The sequence below is a fragment of the Eretmochelys imbricata genome, chromosome 1 (assembly GCF_965152235.1).
Source record: "Eretmochelys imbricata isolate rEreImb1 chromosome 1, rEreImb1.hap1, whole genome shotgun sequence".
Classification (NCBI taxonomy): domain Eukaryota; kingdom Metazoa; phylum Chordata; order Testudines; family Cheloniidae; genus Eretmochelys; species Eretmochelys imbricata.
The window spans coordinates 244,033,372-244,059,480 of record NC_135572.1 but is presented as its reverse complement, the minus strand read 5'-3'; the positions used below and the strand labels follow the sequence as shown (position 1 = coordinate 244,059,480).

General features: G+C 38.0%; 1 protein-coding gene across 8 annotated transcripts in view; it reads left to right on the top strand.

The window, feature by feature from the left end:
* The window catches only part of PLEKHA5 (pleckstrin homology domain containing A5), a 263,205-nt gene that overhangs the window by 79,143 nt on the left and 157,953 nt on the right, over positions 1-26,109 (top strand). The window contains exon 4 of one of the 8 annotated variants that reach the window (XM_077826671.1): positions 25,912-25,968. The exons of the other annotated variants lie outside the window; for them this stretch is intronic. Coding sequence (XP_077682797.1) covers positions 25,912-25,915 — 4 coding nt within the window. The 3' untranslated portion in view covers positions 25,916-25,968. Of the gene's footprint in view, positions 1-25,911; positions 25,969-26,109 lie in introns of those variants that run through there. 8 annotated transcript variants of the gene reach the window in all.

The window sequence follows — 26,109 nt, the reverse complement described above, 5'->3', positions numbered from 1 at the left end:
AAAAAATTGGAGGAGATAGGCATGTGTAATGCTTGGAATTGCTTTTAACGCCTTTTCAAAAAGGGTCACAAATTTTAAATCTAGTCAGTTTGAACTGCAGAGGTGCTCCCAGAGTTGCCTTTATTTTAAATATGGAGACCTTTGTATAGGATTATATTAAATTAAATTTAAGAAATGATTTGTTTGACTGGAAAAGCATCTAGCCCAGTGGTTCTCAAACTGTGGGTCAGCAAGGCTGGCTTAAACTTGCTGGGGCTCAGTGATGAAGCCTGACCCCCACAGTCCTAGGTAGCAGGGCTCAGGTTACAACACCCTGGCTGGGGCTGAAGCCCTTGGGCTTGAGCTTTGACTACCTTCCCATCTTGGGTGGTGAAGCTCAGGCTTTGGCACCCGCAGCCGGGGCGGTGGGACTTGGGCGGAGTCAGGCTTCAGTCCCACTCCTGGGGTTGCGTAGTAAAGTTTGTTGTCGGAAGGGGGTTGCGGTGCAATGAAGTTTGAGAACCCCTGATCTAGCCTAAAGAAGATTTAATGAATGATTTATGTTCAAAACGATGGGCTGTTGGGAGGCAAAGGGAGCTATGTCTCTAAGATAAGTGTGTAGCCTTAATTTCTCCATGGTTTTCCAGACCCCTTTTTCAACTCTTATACCTCAGATTTTGGAATTAATGACAAATTGATAGCTGTACTAATCCATATCTTGCTGTTATGGGGATTTTCCTAAAATGGCTGTAGATTAAAGGGATTAATCGTTGAATTTATCATTATTGGCCAAATGTGGATGATACCATTATTCGGCCTTTCTTACTCCAAGAACCACTTGTTTTAAAGAAGAGCTGTTTTTGTTTTGACCAACTTGCATTTCTTTTAGAAAATTCTTTACACTTCACCAGTCAAAACACAAGTTGGAGAAAATTTAGAGATCTGATTTGGTTTGGAAAATAAATCCTAGTGAGGAAAGTTTGAGATGAGAATTCATCTTAGGGAAGAAACTTAAAGGACACTTGTGACCTTTTAAATTATTTCTAAAGAGTACAGTGACCTATTTAGTCTCTTTTGTCTGTAGGACAATGCCCAGGTCCTCATTGTGCCACAGCCTTCCTTCCTCAGGCTAAGGGCAGATGAGAGTGCTGATTGAAGCGTATTGCCACCTGGCCAACCTTTTACAGGATTTTAATGTATATCAGTGTAATAAAAACAAATACTAGTCTAGTGGGTATTGAAAATCAAATGTTTGCAGTTAGTATTTCATCATTACCATTAATCTTTCATTGTGCTGTAACTTACTCATGTGGAAGCAGAAATGAGTGCTTTAGTTGTCATGCAAATCAGGTTTTACTATAGCACTAGGTCGATTGTGCATCCTGATTGCAGGGTTTATGCCTTCCAGGGATTTGTAGAATAAAAGTACAATCTGTCATTTTGTGCAAGTTTATAGTCAAATGGCAAGGATGAACATTAAAATAATTACCTTTGATAACACATATTATTCTTTATGCCACAAGAGTTTTTTTAAATATGTTGACATAATTCTCAAATCTCAGACCGTTACTATTTTCAGATTACTTATAATGGTAGCTGCAGGTTCTCATATGAAATATTTCTTTTTTTGCATGGATGTTGAAACTCGTAGCTAATTATTAACAGTAATTGAATTTGAGAATGAAATCTTGCTTTTCTCTTTACTACTGTACCAGTCTTCAATGGCTACATTAAAAGCCAGGAACTTGATGTACACCTCCTGTGGCAAAGCCTTCACTGATCGGGGGTTTGCAGTAGCACAGGACACCACAGCCCCTCCACCCTCACTCAGTGGATGCGGAAGTGGCCAGATCAGGCTCAAAAGTTAGGGGTGCTGCTGTTGAGGGCCTGTAACTGGAGTGCACAGGAAATTTATGATTCAGTATATCTGTCAAGGTTCCTTCCGCACTCTGAACTCTAGGGTACAGATGTGGGGACCTGCATGAAAAACCTCCTAAGCTTATCTTTACCAGCTTAGGTCAAAACTTCCCCAAGGTACAAAATATTCCACCCTTTGTCCTTGGATTGGCTGCTACCACCACCAAACAAATACTGGTTACTGGGGAAGAGCTGTTTGGAAACGTCTTTCCCCCCCAAAATACTTCCCAAAACCTTGCACCCCACTTCCTGGACAAGGTTTGGTAAAAAACGTCACCAATTTGCCTAGGTGACTACAGACCCAGACCCTTGGATCTTAAGAACAATGAACAATCCTCCCAACACTTGCACCCCCCCTTTCCTGGGAAATGTTGGATAAAAAGCCTCACCAATTTGCATAGGTGACCACAGACCCAAACCCTTGGATCTGAGAACAATGAAAAAGCATTCAGTTTTCTTACAAGAAGACTTTTAATAGAAATAGAAGTAAAGAAATCACCTCTGTAAAATCAGGATGATTTAGGGTAATTAGATTCAGAACATAGAGAATCGCTCTAGGCAAAACCTTAAGTTACAAAAAAGATACACAGAAATAGTTATTCTATTCAGCACAATTCTTTTCTCAGCCATTTAAAGAAACCATAATCTAACACGTACCTAGCTAGATTACTTACTAAAAGTTCTAAGACCCCATTCCTGGTCTATCCCCGGCAGAAACAGCATATAGACAGACAGAGACCCTTTGTTTCTCTCCCTCCTCCCAGCTTTTGAAAGTATCTTGTCTCCTCAGAGGTCATTTTGGTCAGGTGCCAGCGAGGTTACCTTTAGCTTCTTAACCCTTTACAGGTGAGAGGAGCTTTCCCCTGGCCAGGAGGGATTTCAAAGGGGTTTACTCTTCCCTTTATATTTATGACAATATCTAAGTGAGAAGCTTTGTTGGTCATTTGGGCAAACCCTTTGCCCATCCTTTCAGGGTAGGGAGAACTCTGCTTGCCTCCTGCCCCACCCATTATCACTTAAATACTTCCACTACAGCAGTCTGGCTCAATTGTGTTTGAAGGCAGGAAGCAGAGAGTGGGCAGTGGTCCCTGCCTTGCTTTACTTCAAGCTCCTGTGAAAAACAGGGAAAAACACAAATGAGGAGACTGCTTAAACCTGCAATGATGCTTCTGTGATCCCATGAGAATGAAGAGGTAGCAACGGTGGGTAGGACAAGCTGCTGTGGATAAAAGGTAAACCCCAGTCTAGACACACAGCTGCAACAGTTTAAAGGGGTGGTTTTTACACTATTCAGTTAAATCAGTATCAGCCATTGTGTGGACACTTATTTCAGTTTAAACTTGACTTATATTGATTTAATTTACTTCATTAAATTTCCAGGTTTAAAATAAACCAGTGTAATCAGTTTAAAACATACAGATAGCCACAGAGGATTTTCACCAAAATCAAATTAATCTACTTTAGTTAAACTGGTGCCCTCCTGCGTGTGCACAAGGCCTAAGATGAAAAGGAGTGGGAAAAAAATCACTGGAGAAGGGAGAGGAGTAAAAGTAGTAGTGGGGTTTTAAAAGACAAATACAATAGTACCAAACAGATTATTTCTTCCATTGCATACTCTGTTTTGTAAAATCAAAGTCCTGCTAGATTATAGGAATCAGCAATCCCTTGTGTGTATTTATTTAAATTACGTGTTCAAAGGAATAAAAACAGAAAAATAGGAAGAAACAGGCAAATACACAGGAAAAGATAAAAGGTGGAGTTGAATGAACAAAACAGAGATGAAAAGTGTTAGACCCCCACACTGGGTATGTCTATACTTAAATCTGAGGTGTTCTTGTGGCACAGATGGAAATCTGTGTGCTAGCGTGGCTAAAAATAGCAGTGTAGATGTGGCAGGATAGGCTTCTGCACAGCCTAGTGATGTGAGTACATACTTAGGATCTCTGATGTGCTTGTACAACCTGTGCTGCTGCTGCTGCGTTTACTCAATTTTTTTTTATTACTAGTGCTGCAATCGCACCTCTTATTGTGGTTTAGACACACCCAGTGTGACGAGGATAAGCAAGGGTGGATAAGGTATGGATCTATCAAATGGTGGACTTCAATTCAAAAGGTTGTGAACTGCTAAACAAAGCTGTTGAATCACTTCAGTTTAAAACTACTGTAGCCATGCCATGGCAAAGGTTTCTTCCCTGCTCCATCAACTCCAAATAATGTATCAGCTGTATTTGTTTAGAGCTTCCTTTTGAGAAGCAGGTGTATATTGCTAATTCAGTAGTCAGGGTTTTTTTTGAGAGTTTGAGTAGTGGGTAGAAGGGAGGTTTATGTGAAAGTGAGAAAATGAAGTCTGTTTCAAATACATAGAGCTGATTAGCATTTCTACATTCAAATTATATTAGGCATATGGCAACTCCTCCTTACTCTAATACCTGATTTCTAAAAAAACCCCTAATCCCCAATTATATGATATATGCAGACCATATGAAAGATACATGCAAATGCTTTTGCTTGTCCTGTGCTGTAGCATATGAAGAAAACATGCTACAAAACACAATGCACTTTTTTCATCAGTGTAACTAGTTTAATTCAGAAACAAATGATTTAATTTCATGGCAAAATAATTGATGAATCTGAGATTTAGAGGGGTGGTAATGTATTACCTGATTTTTTTTTTTAAAAAAAAAGGTAAAACATTAGTACAACTCACTACTAAATACATTGTTTTACTTGGATTAGAGGAAATTGGACAAATTCTGTTCATCACAGACAAGTTATGAACTGCTTTTAAGGTTTTTGGGTCATATGTTGATCTGGTAAGTTTCTATTCTGATAAACTAGCATTGTGTAGTTATGCTGACACATGGTGATGGTGTTCAAGCCTGAGGATATGTTTCAGTAAAACCGTGCAAATTATTGTCTGCACACACGCCGTCGAACCAAAAAAAGGGAAAAATCAGTATTTCTCAGTGGTTCAGATTTACTTATTGGAGTTACTGATTTTAGATTTGATTTACAGCTGAGTTTGTTTGGAAGTAGGGCATCTCTGAGATAAAGCATAAGGCTGTTTCAAATTAGATACGGAGCATGCTCATATCAAGTACCTACCCTTAGGATTGCAGTTTTTCTCAGGTCTATGTTAGTAGAGCTCTCACTGAATTGAGAGGAAGAGAGTGTAGCATGCCCTTTTTTATCATATCAGAGAACATATGATTTATCTTTGGAAACTGGAGGCTGAAGATGGAGATAAGCCTCACTGTGAAGGCATCAGCATTCAACTACAGGTTGTTTTTGGTGAGTTAATGTTAGTCTCTTTTCAATTATTTTAAGAGGTATCGCTGACAAAGCCGGGTGTAGTGTTCAGGCCCCTCACCCCCCCGCATATGTCATGCCATATACATGTTAATGTATTAAACTGAAACTTTATATAGGCAATAATAAAGAAATTTTAGCTGTTGTGATGTGTGGATGTTCATGGAAGAATTTTCATTAAGTGAAAGGTTAATGTTTTCTAAAAAGAATGCTAGGTTAATATTTGGGTCAGAAAAGTCCATGAAAAGTGTGGGATATATTTTTTTCTATAACCTTAGTTTACTCCTGGTATTACTCTGCAATGAAACTTTTCTGCGCACAATATTTTAAAATTCTAAAAAATTCTGCATATTTTATTTGTCAAAATAACACAATATAGTAACACCAGTTTCAATTATTTTTCGCCATTTATTTCAAAATACCTGCCAGCAAGTATGTCTGTGACAATACAGATGACAAAAAAGATTCAGGAAATATTTTTTGACACATAGATTCCTTACTAGACATATTAATACAGAGCTCTGAGTAATAATTCATTTAAACAGAACCATATTTCCCACACCCCTCAGAAGCAGTGCAAAGGCTTGGGGGAGTCAGTATAATGGAGGGAAGTAAATTGCTGGGAAGGAGACTGGATGTGTAACAGGTTTTTTGGAGGGCGCGGGGAAGGGATTGTTAGGGAGCTTCCCCCATGCAGACCAGCCTGCCTGACCCCTAGGCTTTCCCATTCAGTGAGGCACATCTGCCTCTGCCCCTCTGTTCCCTCACGCAGCCACTCCCCTGTCTCTATGTAGCTCTGCACTCCTTCCCCTGCCTCCATGTGTCTCTGTGCCCTCACCCAGCCACTCCTGTCCCTGTGTAGCTCTGCCCCACCTCCCTGTGTGTCTGCATCTCCCTTCCCCTGTGGCCCTGTGCCCCCACTCCCATTCAGCCTCTGCCCCAGTCTGTCCTCCCCCACTAGCCCTTATGAACCCCTGTCTGACGGACACACACCCCAGCACCCCACAGCCTGTCTCCTGACCTGGCCTGACAAGCGCTGTGAAGGCAGCTCTCTATCTTCCCTTGCATTACAGAGGGAGCTCACAAATGTAGTTTCTAAAAGGGAATTTTATTTTGATATTTAAGACTTGCATTAATATATAGAATGATGTTGAAAAAAATCTATTGTTCTTGGCTTCAACAGGAATTGCAAGTTAATAAGCAACATAATATGAGATCTAACTCGATGTGTTTTAAGTAATCTTGGCTATAAACATGTTAGTGAAATGTGTTTACTATTTTCTATCAACTAAGAAATTTAGGAGGGAATCCTTTTAAAATTGCAGTTATGACTACTTATGGTAACTTATGAACTTGCATTATTTCTTTGGTAGCGAATGAACTATGTAACAAGAATTTTGAAAAATATTAATGGTGCTGTTATTAGCTCATGCTTATCGTTCTCATTTCAAGTTTTATCGATTTTGTATTGAGTAACCCTTGAAAAGCAGCATTTACAAAGCAGAATTACTTTTGTCCAATGCTGGTAATTTCATACAGCCATGAATAGGTCTTCCTTCCCTCCAGTAAGATACAGTACCCGTTTTGAGGATTTTCTTGTCCTCAATATGCCTCATTTTGAATGACAGCAAACAATTCTGTTAATATTGTATTGTCTACAATATGCAAATTAGGGCTCCAAGAGGAGCCATGGTTGAATTGCAAAAAAAAAAAAAAAAAATTGGTGTGGATAATGTTGATGTTAATGGTCTCAGCTATTTAATTGGACTATGTGTTTTGATTCAAATATAGCATGTTGGAAATGCCTGTTTAAAATTTAATTAATCACTGGGTTAGGACTTGAGCATATGCTAGAAGGGTGGAGGAGTTTTGTGGCAAGAGCATGTCCTCCCTTTATATAGTTTGACCAGGAGAAGGTACTCCTAGGAATAAACCTGTCTAATGTATTCTTTAACTTTCTTTGAATGAAGAGATGTTTCTGGGTAATTCCCTTTCCTGAGCAGAGTTCTTTGGTGCTGGATATAAAGGATAATTACAGTTTTACAGAAAGGGTGCACTCTGCAATCTTTCTTAGTATCCTGACCAGTTTGCTTTAGCACATTGCGTTCGGTTGTATGTTCAGTGCAGTAGTAAATTTTTGAACGCCATGTTTTTTCTCTGAATGAAGGGGTGGCTGTGCCTGGAGGTATAATCTGGGGGTGCAGAACATCTAATATTTACCTGTAAATCATCATCTTTCTCCATCTGAAATGCCCATATCTTGGGTTCTCAACCCTATTCTAGATTACTGAATGTTAATTTTATGAAATGGTCTGTGCATTTTCTCTGTTTGAGACCTTAGTTATGTGGGCTATTGAACAATTACCTATGGTGATCTAATCTAGTAAGAGAGTGGGTTTTTAAAGACATTCTGGAAGAATGGTTAGTGTTCAAACTAGTAGGGTGGGTTTTTTAGGCTGTGTATTGAGGTGTGATGAATGGAGTTTGAGAGGAGTTGTATGGCTTTTTTATTTTTGGTAGCATTGAGAACGTGCTCAGTCCTGTGACTGGCAATATAAAAAAGCATTTCACCTTACTACTAAAATGTAGATTGGTTTGCGAAGGGTGAAAAAAGTTAATGGATTTTTCCCTGTGGAGAGAGGATTGCTGACTTATTCAATGCTATTTTCAATAGGAAAGCTATACTTTGAAGAGTGCAGCAAAATTTGAATGACCTTACTGCACTGTTCAGAATTTCAGTAATTCAGAATCTGTTTAATAAATGATACTGTAGATTTATACAAATATATTGTCCAAGAGGAAGTTGCTGAAATAATTTAATGTTTTTAGTAATACTTCAGTCTTCTGGCATGCATGTTGATATGGAATAGAAAAGGCCTGTAAAGTCTCATCTGGACTGTATCTCTAGGGTAATAGCTAAACACCTGTATCCTACAGCACAGATATGTCTCTGAATAGCCAGCAGTTATGTGGAATGTAAAACAAAAAGCGAAACATGGAAAATTAGTTAGATCTATTTGTGTTATGTGAATTATAATTTTTACATACAAATGGTATAACATTTAAGCTGTCTGTCAGCTTTTGAGTGACTGAAATCCTTTGGACAGCAAAGGCTCATTCTTTTCCATAGAATTAGATTTATAAATGAGAACATTTACTACTGGCACACATAGAAAGCTGTGACAATTTTAAACTGAAGGTTATTTCGAAGAAACCTTGTTAACATTCTGTTTCAAACCTTCCTGACCCATTTTAGACAATTTGCTAAAATCTGATGCTTTCAGTGGAGCAATACGTCGTATTTGAGTTAGTCTTCTCATATACACTAACTCTCTGACCCCTCACATGGGAGGGGAGGGGTGGAACTTATTTTTTCACTACTTGGAGGTGAATTTAATATCTAATTTTTCCAAACAAAAAAGAAACTGCACTGCACAATACTACTTGGTGCTGAGTTGGCTGTAGTATCACTAATGTTTTCGATAGAAATAAAAATAATAAGGAAAAAAGCGTGAATTATTACATAACTCTTTCTATAGGGAACTCTTCCTATATGGTCATAAATTGGAAGGACAATTATTTGAATTTTTTTTAAAGCAACTACGTGCTCCATTATATTATTCCTGAGTTATTCCTACTTCTGGAGGAATTCTGCAGCAAAAAAATTAAAAACTTTGCAAACAATATTTGAAAATTCTTCAAAATTCTGCATATTTTATTTGTCAAACAACAATATAATCATGCCCGTTTCAATTATTTTGGCAATTTATTTCTAAATATCTGTTAGCAAATATGTCTGTAACAATACAGACAAAGATTCCGGTAATTTTTTTGACAAATTCCTTACTAGGCATATTAATACAGAACTTTGTGTAATTCATTTAAATTACAACACAGAACTGTATTTCCTGCCGCTGTCAGAAGCAGTGCAAAGGTTTGGGGGAGTCAGGGGTAATAGAGGAGTTGAGGGAGAGGGAAGGAGCCTAGGAGTGAACCTGGAGGGTGTTGGGTGTGGGTGGGAGAAGGTTTTTTTGGACAGGGAGGGGGGATTGTTAGGGAGTTGGGAAGCCTCCTCCATGCTGACCCCAATCTTCTCTCATTCAATCAGGCACGTTTACCCCTGTCCCCGCCCACCCCTCTCCCTGGCTCTCCAGCCCCCCTCCCCAGGCTCAATTCTGTCATGCCACTAGCTCATGAGCGTGTGCCCCAGTCTGTCCCCCTCACTAGCCATTCTGATCCCCAGTCTCTAACCTCCCCAGCAGCCCTGTGTGCCCCACTCTGTTCTAACTTGGCTCTGCAGGCAGGGTGCTGTGATCAACTTCTGCTCCTGGGGGAATTCTGCAGCACTGGGCATAGAATTTTGTATTTTCCTACATAAAATAATTTTGCCTTAGGAAGTGCTGCAGTTCTGCCTTTTGCCCACCAGAGGCTGCTGTGGCACTAGAACAGCTAGCATGAAGGCAGGGCTGTTCTGTGGCACAGAGGCCTCTGGTGGGCAAAAAGTGGAACTGCAGCACTTCTGAGGCAAAATGTTTTTTATGTGGGGAAAATACAAAATGATGGGAGACAGAGGAATTATGCTTGTCCGCAGATGCGCAGAATTCCCCCAGTAGTATTCCTCTTCACCTTCCAATCGTGGAGGTCCCAGTGTGGATTATTTTGAGTCTTTCTAGCTTTGTGTGTTAGTGCCAGCAGGTGGAGCTGTTGAAGATTGGTCTTCTGGCTGCATGAGTCTAGAATTGAGTTTTTCTACTCTTTCATTATCTCCAGGGTTTGAAATTAATATTGGACTGAGTTCTGTTGAATTTGGTAGATGTTATCATAGTGTACTAGTCTTGTATAGTTAAATTACAGCTATGGATTTGGAGGGAAGTTATGGTAAACACCTAATAAATAGTCATTTTTCTTTGCTTCATCAAATGATAACTTTTGGCATTTACAAAATAAATTTCTAATAAAATACAAAAAATCTTCAAATATGAAAAATGAAATTCTCTGATAGTGGCATGTGGAGACTGAGGCTTTGTTTCCCACACTGGGAAATGAGTTAGTTGTCTATGGCAGGGACCTGTTTGGGGCTCCAGGGGTTACAGCTGATTTTATCCAGCAACAGGTGAATATTATGTATAGAGTAAGTTTAGCAGCCGTCATCGAGGTGGCTAATCACTTATAGCCAAAGAGTGATGCTAACAAGTGCTATTCTTGTATCTCATATTGTGCAGAAGACAATGGGAAGCCTGAGAATAAAGGGTTGAAGATTTTCTAAGACTGAAACTTGTCATGGACTACCTTGACAGCACTACCTGGATGAGGAGGGAGGAGAAACCTTTCATTGAGTATCCATGTATGATTCTCTAGCAGTGCACCTTAGACCAAAAAAAGTGGAAATGGTTTCCCCCTTTTTGGTTGTGTTGGAAAGACTGAGTAAATGTTTGCAGCATATTCAGGGCATGCTTTGCCAAAAGATATTTAAAAATCTTTCCACCTTCTATACAATGTATTTGCTTCTGCATGTCCACAGTTGTCTAAAGGAACTAGGAACCTCCCCACTGCTCTAATGAATATGAACATTTAAAACATTGTGTGTAGGGGGCATTTACAGTTTCATGCATATTTCAGTTCAACAAAGAAAATGGCTTTATTTAAGCATTTAGTTCAACTGAGAATCAGGTTTTGCATCATGTGTTCTTGAAAGGAATTTAAATGTATAGAAGCATACACAATAGAAGGACTGACTCATTTTTGTTTCTTGTTAAATTGATGCTGTAGCAAACTACATTCTGACATTCAGGAGTAAAAAGGCAATATTTCAGTGTATTGTAGAAAATTTGGGGGACTTGAATGCATTTAACATGCCAATATGTGAAAATACTAATACTTTTTTTTTTTAACTAAAGATTAACAGGTCTCTATTTTTCTTCTACTTGCTTAGACACAGCCAACTCAATTTTATTATTTTTAATCTGTATTTAGGAATCTGTGATCCTGAGAGCATCTCAGTGCCAGTGGGTACGCTGTTGTCATGGTAGACGAAAGATGGCATGTAATATGTCATTGGAAAACTAATAATTGATCATTAATATTCTTGAGTGATGTATGCATAGTAAACCCACGGCAGGACTTTATAGATTTATGCTTCAAATATGTGCTTAAAATGTATTTTGCAAGGAGTGCCTAAGCCCCCGCTTGTTCTGAATAAAGGAATGGGTTCCACCTGCTTGAATGTATCTCTGATGTAAATTAGGCAAGGTGTGACCAAGGACAGAGAAAAGCTCATTTACATGTTAGGTAAACAAAGCCACCAGGAGAACAAGTGGGGGAAAGATAACTAGTTAAATCTCCATGGGGGATGGAGACTGCACCCCAGAAAGCCTGCATGCTTCTTGAAGCAGGGTCAGTGAACTTCAGGAAGATAGCATGGTGTCTGCACGCCAGCAGGAGAGAGAAGCTTTCTCTGGGCTTACTTTTCAAAGAATACATATCGAAGGTTTACTAGACCATAAAAAGAATGGGGAGAGAACCCCGTAGCGATCCATTACTCGATGCACTAAAGAAGCCAGAGCTCTTGAAACCTCAGAATGTTGGATCCTGTAACCAAAGGGGTTGAAGTTTCTGGGACCTGAGTACAGATGAGAAATCGACATAGGCAAAGAATTTAAGCAAGTTGTTTGTAACCATTTCTGTTCTTACTTATTCTACTTGATAGCACTTAAATCTATGATATTTGTTAAATATACCATAAAATGGTTCAGTGCTTTGTTTGAAATTAGGTGTTTGTTAACCCCAGTTAAGGTAATAAGCATTTGGAGCAGCAAACGTAACTTCGGTAAGTGTTCTGCAAGAGGGCTGATGGATTGGGGGAAATTTGGGACTGGAGAGGTGTTGGGTCACCTAGCAAAAGTAAGTGGGTGGTGGAAGCCAGGGTGTGACCTTCATGCTTGTATGCTGGCTGTTGGTGTCAGCGCTGTGAACCATGGCAACATAGCATTGAAGGTACCCAGAGTTGCAGGGCAGGTGGTGACAGTGTCTTACTGGTGTGGGTTGAACCCCAAAGTGTTACACTCTGTCTCATTAGCCCTTATTAAGGCTAAGATTTAGTCATGGGTAATAAACAATAAACAGGTCACAGGCAATAAACAAGAAGTCATGGATCCGGGACCTGTCCATGACTTGTACTGTCTACACCTGACTAAATCTTGGGTATTCTGGGGGGGCTACAAGGATGCAGCTGCTGCTCTGGGGGCCTCTGGGGCACCCGCTAGTGCATGGAGTGGTGGTGATGTGGCTGGCCCTGGGACCACCTGGGCTGCTGCAGTGGCTTTGGGGTCAGTCGTACCTGCTGCCTGCAGAAGTCATGGAGGTCTCGGAAAATCATGGAATCCATGACCTCCGTGACAGACTCGCACCCATAGCCATTGTCTATATTTACACTCATTCACAGGTTTAATACAGATTTGGATGATTGCTCCCTTTGCGTTGTGTACCTTCAGAGAACAGAGCATGTATATGGATTCTAGAGCAGCATATAAGCATGACATAGCCATGCTCATACATATCAACAAAGTCCCCTGTGTGTGTAGAAACTAACATGTGAATAACTGAAGTCCAATCAGTACTCAGTGAAAACAAATACTACATGGAGATTTCTAAGGTGTAAAGTAACATTTTAATTATCTAAGCATTATTAAACAGCTGTCTTGTTAATGAGAAATTTGAGTCAAGAAGTTAATTTTCATTGTAAGTCTAAATGTAAATGTGTTTTTGTTTAAATTTTGTTTGGGAGTTGGTTTGTATCTTTCTCCCTAGAGAAAATAGCCTAAGAAATCTCAGGCTGTCATACGCCAAGCTCAGAAGGAAAAAGTATTCTTTTCAGAGTTCTTTTTCTGCAACAGTTAACTGTCTTTTCATCCCTGAGGTCTAATACTTCAGAAAGGATTCTGATTTCTATCTCAACAAAGGAAAGACCTATTTCTTTAGGATCTGTCATGCTGAGACTGTCAGAACAAGTGTTTTAGTGCCTTCCTGTACTTTATATAATGGTTATATAAATAGTCTATATTTATTGTAGGGACCAATTCACTTACCCCGGTGAAATATTGCAGCTCTTGAGCAGCACAGAAGCACAAGAGTTTAGGACAGGAAATATATAAATAGAAACTCCAGCGGGAGGTTGTGTAGGTAGCCATCACACCAGATGGAATTTGGCTAGAATTTAAATCTCCTCATTTTCTGAAAAATACCCCCATTGAACCACTCTAGAGGCATGGATCAATAAAGAAGAGTGCCATCTACTGAATCACCAACACCACTTCCTGCATACATACAGTCCAGGAACAGCAAATATGAATGGTTGCTTTTAAGTGTGTGAAGTCAGCTTTTGCCAAATTTCATTTTCTTACCTACGTGCTAAGCAGGGAATTGAGCCCTTGTCTCCCAAGTCACCAGCCATCACCTTAACTACTGGACCATAATCCCTGTCTAATTGTTCCTTACCACTTTTTTCATTTGTTACAACATGCATCTGTTTTTGTTCTATTGAAATCACTAGGTATAGCCCTCGAATTCCTATTGGTGTGCTGCAAGGACAATGTCCTATTTTCTGAAATAAAGCAAAAGTGGATGCTAGTTTAGAATTTCTTTAACTGTATTGAATACATACATTTTTGTCACTGGTTGCAAAAAGAAATATCAACTATGGAGCTGTGTTTGACCAGAATAAAACCATCAAGAAATGAATAATTTATGGTCTTAGTTACATTGTTAACTGAATTGACTGAAGAAAGAGGTCACCTGTGAAAAACCGTTGCATTGAAATTGTTAGGACTTTCACTACAACCCTATTTTTACATGTACAAGTTTCTGAAAATCTTGTGGAGCTAAAACTTTCTGTGCTTTCTCACCAGTAGTTCACAAAATGTCTGACTAAAGTAACCTCAGACTTTGTACATATAAGGGAAGTATAGAATTCTTTTGTGGGTTGGAGTCTTGGAAATAGTATTTAAGTTATGATTCCAGAGGCAATTGATGATTGCTGTAATTACTTAATTTTCTTCCTGTGCCCCAAAGTGAAGCACTCCAAAAATCAAAAACTCTGAAATAACCTTTGCATAGCATGGAAAAATCAGTAATCAGATCAGAAGCCTTCTACTGAGATAATTTTAGCAGAAATTAAGAAAATTTGTTGTATCATGATATCCCCCAGGATTTTGCTGGGAATCGTAGTTTGTTTTTTGCAAGACTGGTGTCAAAAATATCTAATTTTCCACTGCTATTCTTTATGTGAAGAGGAATGTATCCTGCTCTTAGTTGTGACTATTCCTTCCAATATTTTGCAGAGGTTTTCTGGTCAACTGGATTTTTAATTATCACAGAGGGTTAGGAACTCTGCGTTACTCATTTAAGAGACCATCTCTTCAGCAGCACTGTATGTTGTAATATGCGGGGGCATTCATGCAATACAATAGACCAGTGTTTCCCAAACTGTGTTCTGCACGATGTGAATAGGTGTTTGGTGAAAGAATCGTAATTAAAAAAAAAAAAAGGGTCTTGCACTTGATTTTTGTACTACTTTATACACACTTTCCAGTTAGAAATTGTTCAAGTTATTTTAAATTTGTATTTTTGCTTTGTTTTATAAAATAAAATATATTTGAGCATAAATAACGGAATTTTTTATTTGAAAACCAAATGACTACAAAATAATATTACAAGTGTTCTGTAAATATGTACCAGGTGTTCCGTAGCCAAAAAAAGTTTGGGAAACACTGCAATAGATGCTTGTTTGCAACAACACCTTGTAAGAGCAACTGCTGCTTACAAGCAACATTTCCCCTCGGAACCCTTTCCCTACCATGAATTGTCCACTTGGTAACAGCAACATAGTTCCTGCATAAGAGCAATGTTTGTGAAGTTGTGACGACATATCCAGGAATGAAGACTGGGGAGGGGCATGTAGGGGCATTGACTCCCCCCACCCCCACCCACTCCCCAACTGCATCTTCCACTTCCTTCCTGACCCTAGCCCTTTAATATTGAAACTAAAAATGTCACAAAATACCACATATGTGGAGACAGCACCCACTATCAGATGAACACTAGAGTTCCTCTGAGCAGGGTCTTTTCTCCGTTTTATACCAAAAACACGGTCAGTGCTCATCATATTGAGTCAACAATGTGATGCTGTTGCAGAAGAGGCAAACATTCTCTGATATTAACTGGCATGTTGTATGTAAGACACAGGAAGTAACTATTGCGCTTTACTCCGCACAGATGAGAACTCAGCGCGAGTCCAGTTTCAGGCGCCATACTTTGAGTGGACAACTTGGGGAGTTCAGAAAAGAAACAATAAGTCAGTTACTCCTTTGTTAGTGTCTGAGCTCTGTTATAGAGCTAAGTGGCCAAGGTTTCACTTCATGCTGAACATCATGCTGGGTGTCACTATGATTACATGTGGTGGAATCTGTGTTTTTCCCCTTTGCTTTTTGAGAAATCTAGGAAACTGCACACGCGCAATGCATTAAAAGAACATTCATTGCAAAGTCAAATATTTAGAAGTTAAGAAATACCCGAATTAAGGTTTCCCATGCCTTGTGCATGTTTTATGATCTTTAGTTACATGTGTGGCTACCTTAATTGTAGCATTTTCTAACGTGAGTGTTTTACTTTGAAACCTTTAGCGTTCTTGTATCATAGGTATTTATGTGCAGTGGATTGGTATTAACCAAGTAACATGGAAAAAAAATTGAAGACTGTTAGGCTCAAATTTGGTTCAAAAGAGCAAAATGCTAATTTAAGATCTAGCCTGTAAATACTATAGATATAACTTTTTTGAAAAGTTAATATAAAAAGTAGACCTATAACTTGCAGTAGATTGTTAGACTAATAGCAAAGACTATTAGCAAATATAGTATTACTCAATACACCTAGCTTTTTAGAGTGTTTTGAATTTAGTAAGTTGTGATGTCTCAAGGCTGCAAAGGATTTCGTTGTCACATTAGCTGAACAAACACAAAGTAGGAGTGCCTACCCTGAGGGCTTACAATCTAAATGGACAAGATAGACAAATGGTGGGGAGGGAAACAGGTGAGGAAAGATGCCCAATGTCACACAGCATTTCAGCAGCGGAGTAGGGATTAGAGTCCGGGTCTCCTGACTCTAGCTAGTATCCTAGACACTTGAACACACTACTCCTAAATGTACAAGAATGTTTGTTTGTATCTTTATCCTTTAAAACTTAATCTGTACGAGGGAAACTAACATCTTTAAACAGCGAGAAACATTTTTATTACATACACATTTCAGTACAAGTAAACATGAGAGAGTGCCAGCTGACAGTTATTAAATATATTAGCAAGTATTTGTGATGCCTTTTCTTATTCTGGAGATGACAAAATGGCCTGTTTGTATTTGTTTCTGGTGAAGTACTTGAGAACTCCTGCATATAACAGCAACTTTGAGTGATTACTTCATGTGCAATTTTTTTAAAGAGCATATAAAGCCACTTAAATGGACAGGTTGATTTTATTTATTAGTTGGCTCTAGGTGTTAATTGTTTTAGTAACCGACAAAGCTGTCTGAGGCACTTAAAAGATGAAGAGGAGCAGAGGCTTCTTCATGATAGATCAAAGGTCCGAGGATTGGTAGCATAACAAAAAATAAAGTACATCAAATCCCAAATAATACATTGTAAATTAAATTATATATATATATATATATATATATATATATATATATATATATATATATATATATATATATAAAAATAAATAAGACTCAGGAAAGAAGTCAGGTTAGTCATTCATGGGACTACAGAAAAATCCTAACCTAAAACTTCTGAGAGAGGTTCCAGCCAAAATCCTGACAGAACTTTCTTCTGGGCTATTGTTATGGATAGATAATTTCATGTTCTTGTAAAATTATAGTATACCCATCAAATTCTAGTAGATTTAAATGTTTTTTAAACCAGTACAGAATTAGTTTGTCAATTGGTATTTTATAGTCAATATTTTAGTCAACTGCCTGCAGAAACAGAGGATTTAAATTTCATTTTTTTTATTATTTTTTTTTAAGATTAAATATACTGAGCTGTACCATGTCTGAATTTAGTCCAGTCTGGCCTACAGAAAATGCTTCTCTTACATACAATATAAAGGATTTAGTGCAAGGCCCTGAACATCGGAATATGGTGTCTTCCTTTCATGTATCTGGGGGAAGGGGGAAGGAGAATTAAAGTGGATCTACAAGGGTTCTTGCTTCAGATGTTCTTGCTTAGATGTTAAAAGTCTTTAATAATAATAAAAAAAAAAAGTCATGACTCTCACTTTCCACTTAATTCTGGACCAACCTTTTTTCATGTTGTTCTTCAGCTTGTACCTAATATGTAACCATACTCATCTAGAATACTCAATCAAGCCATAGACTTGATCAAGTCTTGCAGCTCTCCTTACTGAATATCAATGGAGATTGGCCACTAGAACTGACATACACTGTGATTTTGATTAATGTGGGTTTGTGCCAACAGTTTATTTTGTAGAAAAATTTAATGTGGAATTTCTGGTTTGAATAATCCCACATTCAACCAAAACTCTAGTTTTTCATATGGTTTTTCACTCTAAAATGGTACAAGTATGCCAAAAGAATTGCAAGAAAAGGTGAATCTGGCCAGTGCCTTTTGTTGGCTCTTTGATCTTTGTTTGCTTATTGACGAGGAAATTTTCCCTTTAAAACTGGTACTGACTTCCTGGTACTGGGCACTCCTGTTGCTTTACTTTATTCTTCTGTTGTTGTGACAGTCTCAAATGTAAATATACTGTTAATTCTCTTGCAGTTAAGTTTAATGCTTTAAATTACTATTAGTCTCAATGAGTTGAGCAGCTGTCACGTTCCTAGGCCTTTTTAAAGATTGAGCTCTGTTATCTTTAGCTCTTCAATTTTTGATGCATTTCTAAATGATGAATTAGTCACATCATCAAGTTAAACAACACATGAGTGTCACAAATATAAACAAGAAAAGAAAAATGTCACATACACAATATAGTGATTTTTAGCAATCCTTTTAGGTATAGTAAACCGCTAATTATTTTTGCGTAATATTGTCTGACATAAACCCAATAAATATAGTTAATTTAAAGGAGATTGAAATGGGCTTATCTGAAAAAAAACAAACAAACCCTGAAGTCATTTGACTCAGCCCGCATTATGGGAGTTTCAAACCATCCTTCTGAAGCTTCTGGCACAGGCAGTGTCAGAGAATGCCAAACAAGGTGGAGTAGTTGTCTGCCTGTTTTCAGCATTTCCTATGTCTGAATCTGAAAATTCACAAGATACGCACTTTGTCCTGTGAATTATTGATCAGTTTTTAATATTTTCAAGCCTACTACTTGTGGTGGCCACATTGTTGCAAGTTTATCTAATGTGACAGTCCTAATTTGAGATTGTAGATTAGATTCAACTCTGGTTTCAGCATTAGATTAGAAAGAAAAAGATGCATTTCACTGTGAAATGTACAGATCTTTCTCTGACCTTTTTATGATTCATTTGATAGAAGGCTGAGTCAGGTGAATAGTCACATTGATTTAAACAGGACTACTTTTCTGAGCGGCTTTGCAGGATCAAACCCTTCTTTATATAAGGAACAGGATTAGTTCTGTTGAAAAGGAGTTAAACAGTAATGATTCCTCAGAACGATACTTTATAAGCAACAGTGAAGCATGCATAATTGCATTACGTTATCTCCTCATGGAGTATGGATTAAGCTTTTTTCCACCACTTGGGGGGAGCAGAAGCCTGTGATGGAGAAGTAATGGGCACACTTTTGTCTCCTGCCTCACAATTGTCCTTGGTGCTGAGCAGCAAGAGACTGCGGAAGCTTTGCTATTCACATTTGACTGAAAGCCTATTTTGTGGTGAACATTTGGGGACAATGTATGCCTTCAAGTCAGTGGCACTGCTATGGGTACCCGCATGGCCCCACAGCATACCAACATTTTTGTGGCTGACTTAGAACAACGCTTTCTTAGCTCTTGTCCCCTAACGCCCCTACTCTACTTGCACTACATTGATGACATCTTCATCATCTGGACCCATGGAAAAGAAGCCCTTGAGGAATTCCACCATGATTTCAACAGTTTCCATCCCACCATCAATCTCAGCCTAGACCAGTCCACACAAGCGGTCCATTTCCTGGATGCTACAGTGCTAATAAGCGATGGTCACACAAACACCACCCTATGCTGGAAACTTACTGATCGCTGTACTTACCTACATGCCTCCAGCTTCCATCCAGACGATCCATTGTCTACAGCCAAGCTCTACGATACAACTGCATTTGCTCCAATCCCTCAGACAGAGACAAACACCTACAAGATCTCTCTCAAGCAGTCTTAAAACTACAATACCCACCTGCTGAAGTGAAGAAACAGATTGACAGAGCCAGAAGAGTACTCAGAAGTTACTTACTACAAGACAGGCCCAACAATGAAAATAACAGAACGCCACTAGCCGTCACCTTCAGCCCCCAACTAAAACCTATCCAGCGCACCATCAAGGATCTACAACCTATTCTGAAAAATGATCCCTCACTCTCACAGATCTTGAGAGACAGACCAGTCCTCGCTTACAGACAGCCCCCAACCTGAAGCAAATACTCTCCTCCAACTACACAACAAAACCACTACAAAACAAAACCAGGAACCTATCCTTGCAACAAAGCCCGTTGCCAACTCTGTCCACATATTTATTCAAGTGACACCATCATAGGACCTACTCACATTAGCCACGCCTTCAGGGGCTCATTCACCTGCACATCTACCAATGTGATATACGCCATCATGTGCCAGCAATGCCCCTCTGCCATGTACGTTGGCCAAACTGGACAGTCTCTACGCAAAAGAATAAATGGACACACATTTGACATCAGGACTAATAACATTCAAAAACCGGTAGGAGAACACTTCAACCTCTCTGGTCACTCAGTAACAGACTTAAAGGTGGCAATTTTGCAACAGAAAAGCTTCGAAAACAGACTCCAACAAGAAACTGCTGAGCTTGAATTAATATGCAAACTAAATACCCTTAACTGGGGTTTGAATAGAGACTGGGTGTGGCTGAGTCATTACACAAATTGAATCTATTTCCTTAAGTTAAGTAACCTCACAACTTCATGTCAACTATCTAAATTGGCCATCTTGATTATCACTGCAAAAGTTTTTTTTCTCCTGCTGATAAAAATCTTATCTTAATTAGCCTCCTACAGTTGGTATGGCTACTTCCACCTTTTCATGTTCTCAGTATGTGTATATCTATCTATCTATCTTCTTACTATATGTTCCATTCTATGCATCCGATGAAGTGGGCTGTAGCCCACGAAAGCTTATGCTCAAATAAATTTGTTAGTCTCTAAAGTGCCACAAGTACTCCTGTTCTTTTTGCGGATACAGATTAACATGGCTGCTACTGTGAAACTTTACACTTCTGTTCTTATCAGATGCTTTGTAAGGGAGTCCGTATCTTCTGCAACAGGACCTTGTGGTATCCACAACTTCCCAGACCAGGAAGTTGTCCTTACTCTGGATCTGAAGGGAAGTTAGCGGGAGAGACAGGGAACATACTCAGAAACTCATCTCAGCAATTCCATCAAGTGCAAATCAGCAATCCAAGGCTTTATCTACACTGGCAAATTATGTAGTCTTTGAACGTTTATTAACTAATGACATAAAATTACATTAAATGCAACTCAACACACTGTATTGAAAAGGCTGTTGTGTTTTAACATCATGCCAGCTGGTGATGGGTTAACATTAGGGTATCTCCACCCAACCATGTGAGCTTTTTAGGGTATGGCTACACTTCAAATGCTACAGCGGTGCAGCTTGTGGTACTTAAGTGTAGACACTACCTATGCTGATGGGAGGGATTCTCCCATTGGTGTAGGTAATCCACCTCCTTGAGAGGTGGTAGCTAGTTTGACAGAAGAATTCTTCCATCAACCTACTGCTGTCTACAGTGAAGATTAAGTCAGCTTAAGTACACTGCTCAAGGGTGTGGATTTTTCTCATCCCTGAGCAATAAACCTAAGCAGACTTAATTTTCTCTGGTAGACCAGGCCTCAAAAGAGAGAGCTAGCAGCCGGGATGTGTGCGCTCTTGAGAGAGGCAGGTGCCACCCTGATGTAAGATCAATAAAGAAAAGCAGGCTCACACCTAACTGAGAGAAAGGGAGACATCCATGAGAGGTGGCCTCCCCGAGAAACAACTGTGTTTGCTGGCACTATTGGCCAGAGAAAAGGGAGCGCTTGCGAGAGGTGGGTGCTGACCCCATTACAGAGCAATAATTTGTTTTATAGTAATTGCTATTAGGGTGATTTGAATCTCTTTTAAAATTGTGTACTTTCAGGAGTGATTTCTTTTTAAAGAAAAGTCTAAAATCTGTTAGTGTATTTTGATTAAAAATTTCAGACCTTTATTGCCTCATTTTGTGGGGAAAATGGAATATGAATCACTGTTTACTGCAAGATACAAAACATAGTTACTATATTCAGTGATTTTCTTCCTTCGCATCCCTAAGTACAGGATGAAATTTCAAAATGAGTCAGTATTTTATGAGCAATTCAAGCTGCATATAGAAACCCAGTCTCAGAAGTGAAAGTAAAGTAAAAGATTTGCTGTTTGTGTAACATAATTTGATACTGTTTTTTAAACTAATTGGACTTCAGTATTTTGCCTCTGCAAGCTGTAATGTTTAAAATCTATACTCTTGGTTTCAGTTTTTGTTGAAAATAGCTTACGTTGCTCAGTACATCTTGTTTCATAACACTTATTGGTAACGATTTCTCATTGGAGAGAACTGAGTTAGTGATTTGGAGCTGCAATAACATTAGAGAAGCAGTGTGACATCACTCTGGTATCAGTTTTCTAGTGAGGCTAGGAACCCTGACAGCTAAAGGATGCTTTTTCTTGGTGTCAGGGCTGTGCAGTGCTCATTGGGGAGCAGCTTCAAAGACAAAAGGGCTTTGCCTCACATCGTTTCCAAGTGTTTTTGTTGTTTGTGCGTGAAGCTTTTGGTAGAGAATGAATTTCCCTGAAGACTGGTGAGTAATTCTTGTGTTTTGTATACATTTCATCAGCTAATGACTGTAAGTGACCGGCTTTCTTGGGGGAAAAAAACAAGTTTTGCTTTGTATGAATTTGAATTTGAGGTGCCTTAGAGACTGTATAATTTACATGAGAAGTTAAAAGTTGAGAACTCAGTTTGAACTTTGAACAATAATAGCTACTTATTTCAGATTGCTATTGATAAGTATGTAGCTTGAAGGATTAGTATTTTTAAATATAATTTCAGTATTGCTTTTTTTAACTTTTTAAATGAACTGCTATTAGAGGAAACTTGCGTACTGCATGTAAAGTAGTTTAAATTACTACTATCAAAATCACTGATATGAAAGCTGCAGCCACCCAGTGTGCTTGTCTGTGGTTTGAATCTTTTCATACATAGAATATACAATTCATAATTACTGCTGTTTAGTTCTATAGCTCACTGTGAGTTTTCAAACATTTTTTTTAATTAGTGTGCAACAATAGGAATACCTCAAAATAAGTAGCTTCAAGTGTATCACAGAACATAATAAAGGTAGTGCTAGGAGCTGACCGTATAACAAATATTACATATGTTGAAGTAGGAGTGTTTGTGACAAATATACAGAACGGAAGAGGAAAATCTGATCCATTCTCAAAGAAGCTATATAAACTGCAAAGATACCTTTTAAACCTTGTACTTTGAGCTGTTAACCCTGTCATAAAGTGTACCATGTTGTATTGTATGGCAAACTCTGCATGTCTATTTGCAGCTTTTCAGGCATGAGGTATCTGAAGCATATTCCGATGTCATTCAAACTGATTTTTTTCTTATTACAAAGGTAATATAGGATATCTCGCTTTCATTTTCCAGGCACTGGACAAAACCCTTGAAGGGAAACCTTCTAATGGTAGCTTGCTGTCAACACTTTACATTCCAAAAACCCTTGAGCAGATTCAAATGTTAAGAAAATTATTTTAAAAGCCTATTAAGCGTTCTATTTTTAAGGACAGGAAATTTGACTGGTACATCTATAAATACATAAACAGGTATATTTTATGAAAAAAGCCTGCATATTTATCACAATAAGGATATCAGGTCTTGATGGATAAATAAACGTAAACCCATCTAATCCAATTTTCTGGAGTTCCTAGAGAGTAATGAAACTAATCTTTGTAGATGTTAGATTTCAGCAGAGTAGTAAGTTCAGGATCAAATATGTATGATCTGAATCAGTTCTTTATGTAGCTAGGTGAATGTAATATTAGCTTTCAGAAACTGACTCTGTGTGTCACTTCATGTGTGCCATCTTTGACTTACTGTTTCTGGTGTAATACTTGGTGATACTGTATTGTTATAGAATTAGTATCACGTTAGTGATATGGTTTGACTGCTTGCTATTGCAGTAACCTTTTTTGTAGCTCTGGTTTTCACTTGTGGTGAATTTCCAGCCAGAGCTAAAAATAATTGAAGGAAATACGTAATTTCTTTAATACACTGATACAAATATCTTCATTTATAATATATTTTGTTAAGCTTTCTAGAATGAGTTTAAATGTTTCTGCTGCATGTGTTTTATATCTGTTTATTTTTTTAATTTGGTAATCCACTGGATTATTCTATTGCTGATTGGTCTCCGCCCAATAAACCCTATAATTTTTTCCCTATTAGAGATGCTGCTTAAATGTTATAGAAGATGAAGGGGGGAGTGAAATTTAGTATCAATTTGGTGTAGACATCAAGTTTTGTATAAAGTGGTAAGAGGATAGCAAATAATTATTTTAATTTCAATCATTGAGGGATCGATCATAAGGTCAATTTTCACACAAGTCAGATGCAAAAACAAAGCAGTGTTCCCAGTGCTAAGTTAACTGGAGATCAGGGCACTGGATGTCTCTTTTCTCCCTTCCTCCTCCTCCCCTCCCCCCGCCCCTTGTATTTTGCATGCATGTCAGCTGTGCTACTTTTATTTACAAGAGAGAAAAGACAGATATTCCTCTTAAATTAGAAAAGATAACTTTTGCTCTGATTTCTAGTAAAAGAAAAGTAACTGAAATGATGAGAAAAGGATTTCTTCAACAGTTACTATGCAGGACTAATTGTATCACACAATGTGAACGTGAAACTTAAGGTTTCTATTAACCTGCAAAGTGAGAGTCACTTGTCTTGGATTTGTTCTTGAGTCTGAGTCAGAGCATGGGGAGACTGGGATTTAATGATCCAGCCATTTTATTTCTACCACCTACAGTAGTAACTGCCTTGTTCACGAGAAAAAAAGGATGTAATATATAAGTGGGCTCTGAAAAGCAACTCCTAAACTATTTAATAAATCTGAGCAAATGCTTTTAAATAATCTTCAGAAAGCTAACTTGATTGAAACACCCTGACATTTTTAATGTAATATCACTACTGGAATTGTTTCCAGGAATGTTAAAGGATTAAAATAGTGTACTTCACTTGACAAATGACATTTAAAGTATTCTTAGTGATTTTAAGTTTTATGTGATTTAATTGAACCTGTTGTAGTATCAGCATGACTCTTTCATGAGGAATATTTCATCTTTTGTTGAAACCACAATTACATTAAAATAATTTGATCCCTGTTGAAATCATGTGCTTCATGAACACAGTGCAGAGTGTGGAAGCATGATAGAACTTGTAGATAATCAGAGATGTGAACACTAGATGGGATTTTTCTGATTATTTCCTCTCTACTTGCATGTAGAAACAAGTTTCATTTGTAGCCATGTTCACAAGAAAGAAATTTGTGCACACGCTAGCAGATCTAAGTAGTTCTGAGTTTATTTTATAGTGGGGGTTTTAATTTTCCCATATTGAAATACCAACATGAATTTTTCATACCTTGATACTGTGGGCAAAGGAAAAACAAATAATCTTTTTTGATCTTGCAAAAGTAAATACACACATTCTTTGGAGCTGAGCAGATAAAAGTTTGTTAAAACGTTTCCATTTGCTAAAATATATTTAGGCAAGTGAAGCTCCCAATTTGGTAGAGAGACTTTTTTTTTTCCCTCCAGCTGTTACTTTTATCACTACACGTTTTATTTTCTGTTGGTTAAAAATTGAGATGGCATCTCAGAAGTAAAAATTTAGGAGCTAGCTGGCAAGTTTCCAATAAGAGCTATGAATTTTGAGCAAATCATTTGCCTTGCTGTCAACCAAGCAGTAAATGAAGGTGTAAACAGAACATCCCTCTGCTAGCTCCTTACAAGTTCAGTTTAAATACATAGCTATTTCTCCCTAACAATGAGGAAAAGTCATTATAAATAGCGGTTAAATTGATACTGAATTTAAAAAAAAGACAACTGTTAACACACTAACTTTTCAGAAGCTTACAATAATATCTAATTCCTCTATAGATTTTTTTAATCTGTTTTGTGCATAATTTATTTGTGTTAGTTTTCTGGAATCTACTTTTTATCTACTTTGTTACCCAAAACATTTATTTCAGTAAAATACGTACATACAGAAATATTAAGTCTAGTTTTAATGTAACAGCAACAAAGTCCTCAATTATCACTGATTTATATTGCCCATATGTACTGGCAATACTGATAGGTTTTTTGTTCAGGTTAAAAATATTTTAAACAAAAGAGTTTTTTCTTCTTATTACAGGTAATCTACAAAGAATTATAAGTTTGGCTTGTGCTGTTTTTCTGCTTTAAAATGCATAAAGGTAGCCTGAATTTTTTAAATGTATTTTAATTTTTTTTAGTGATATTTTGAAGGAAAAATACAACTGTCAAACTTGTTCTTCCTTGGTTATGTTGGAAGACCTGTTGGAGGTGTCTGGAACATTTTGTTGTGAGCTCC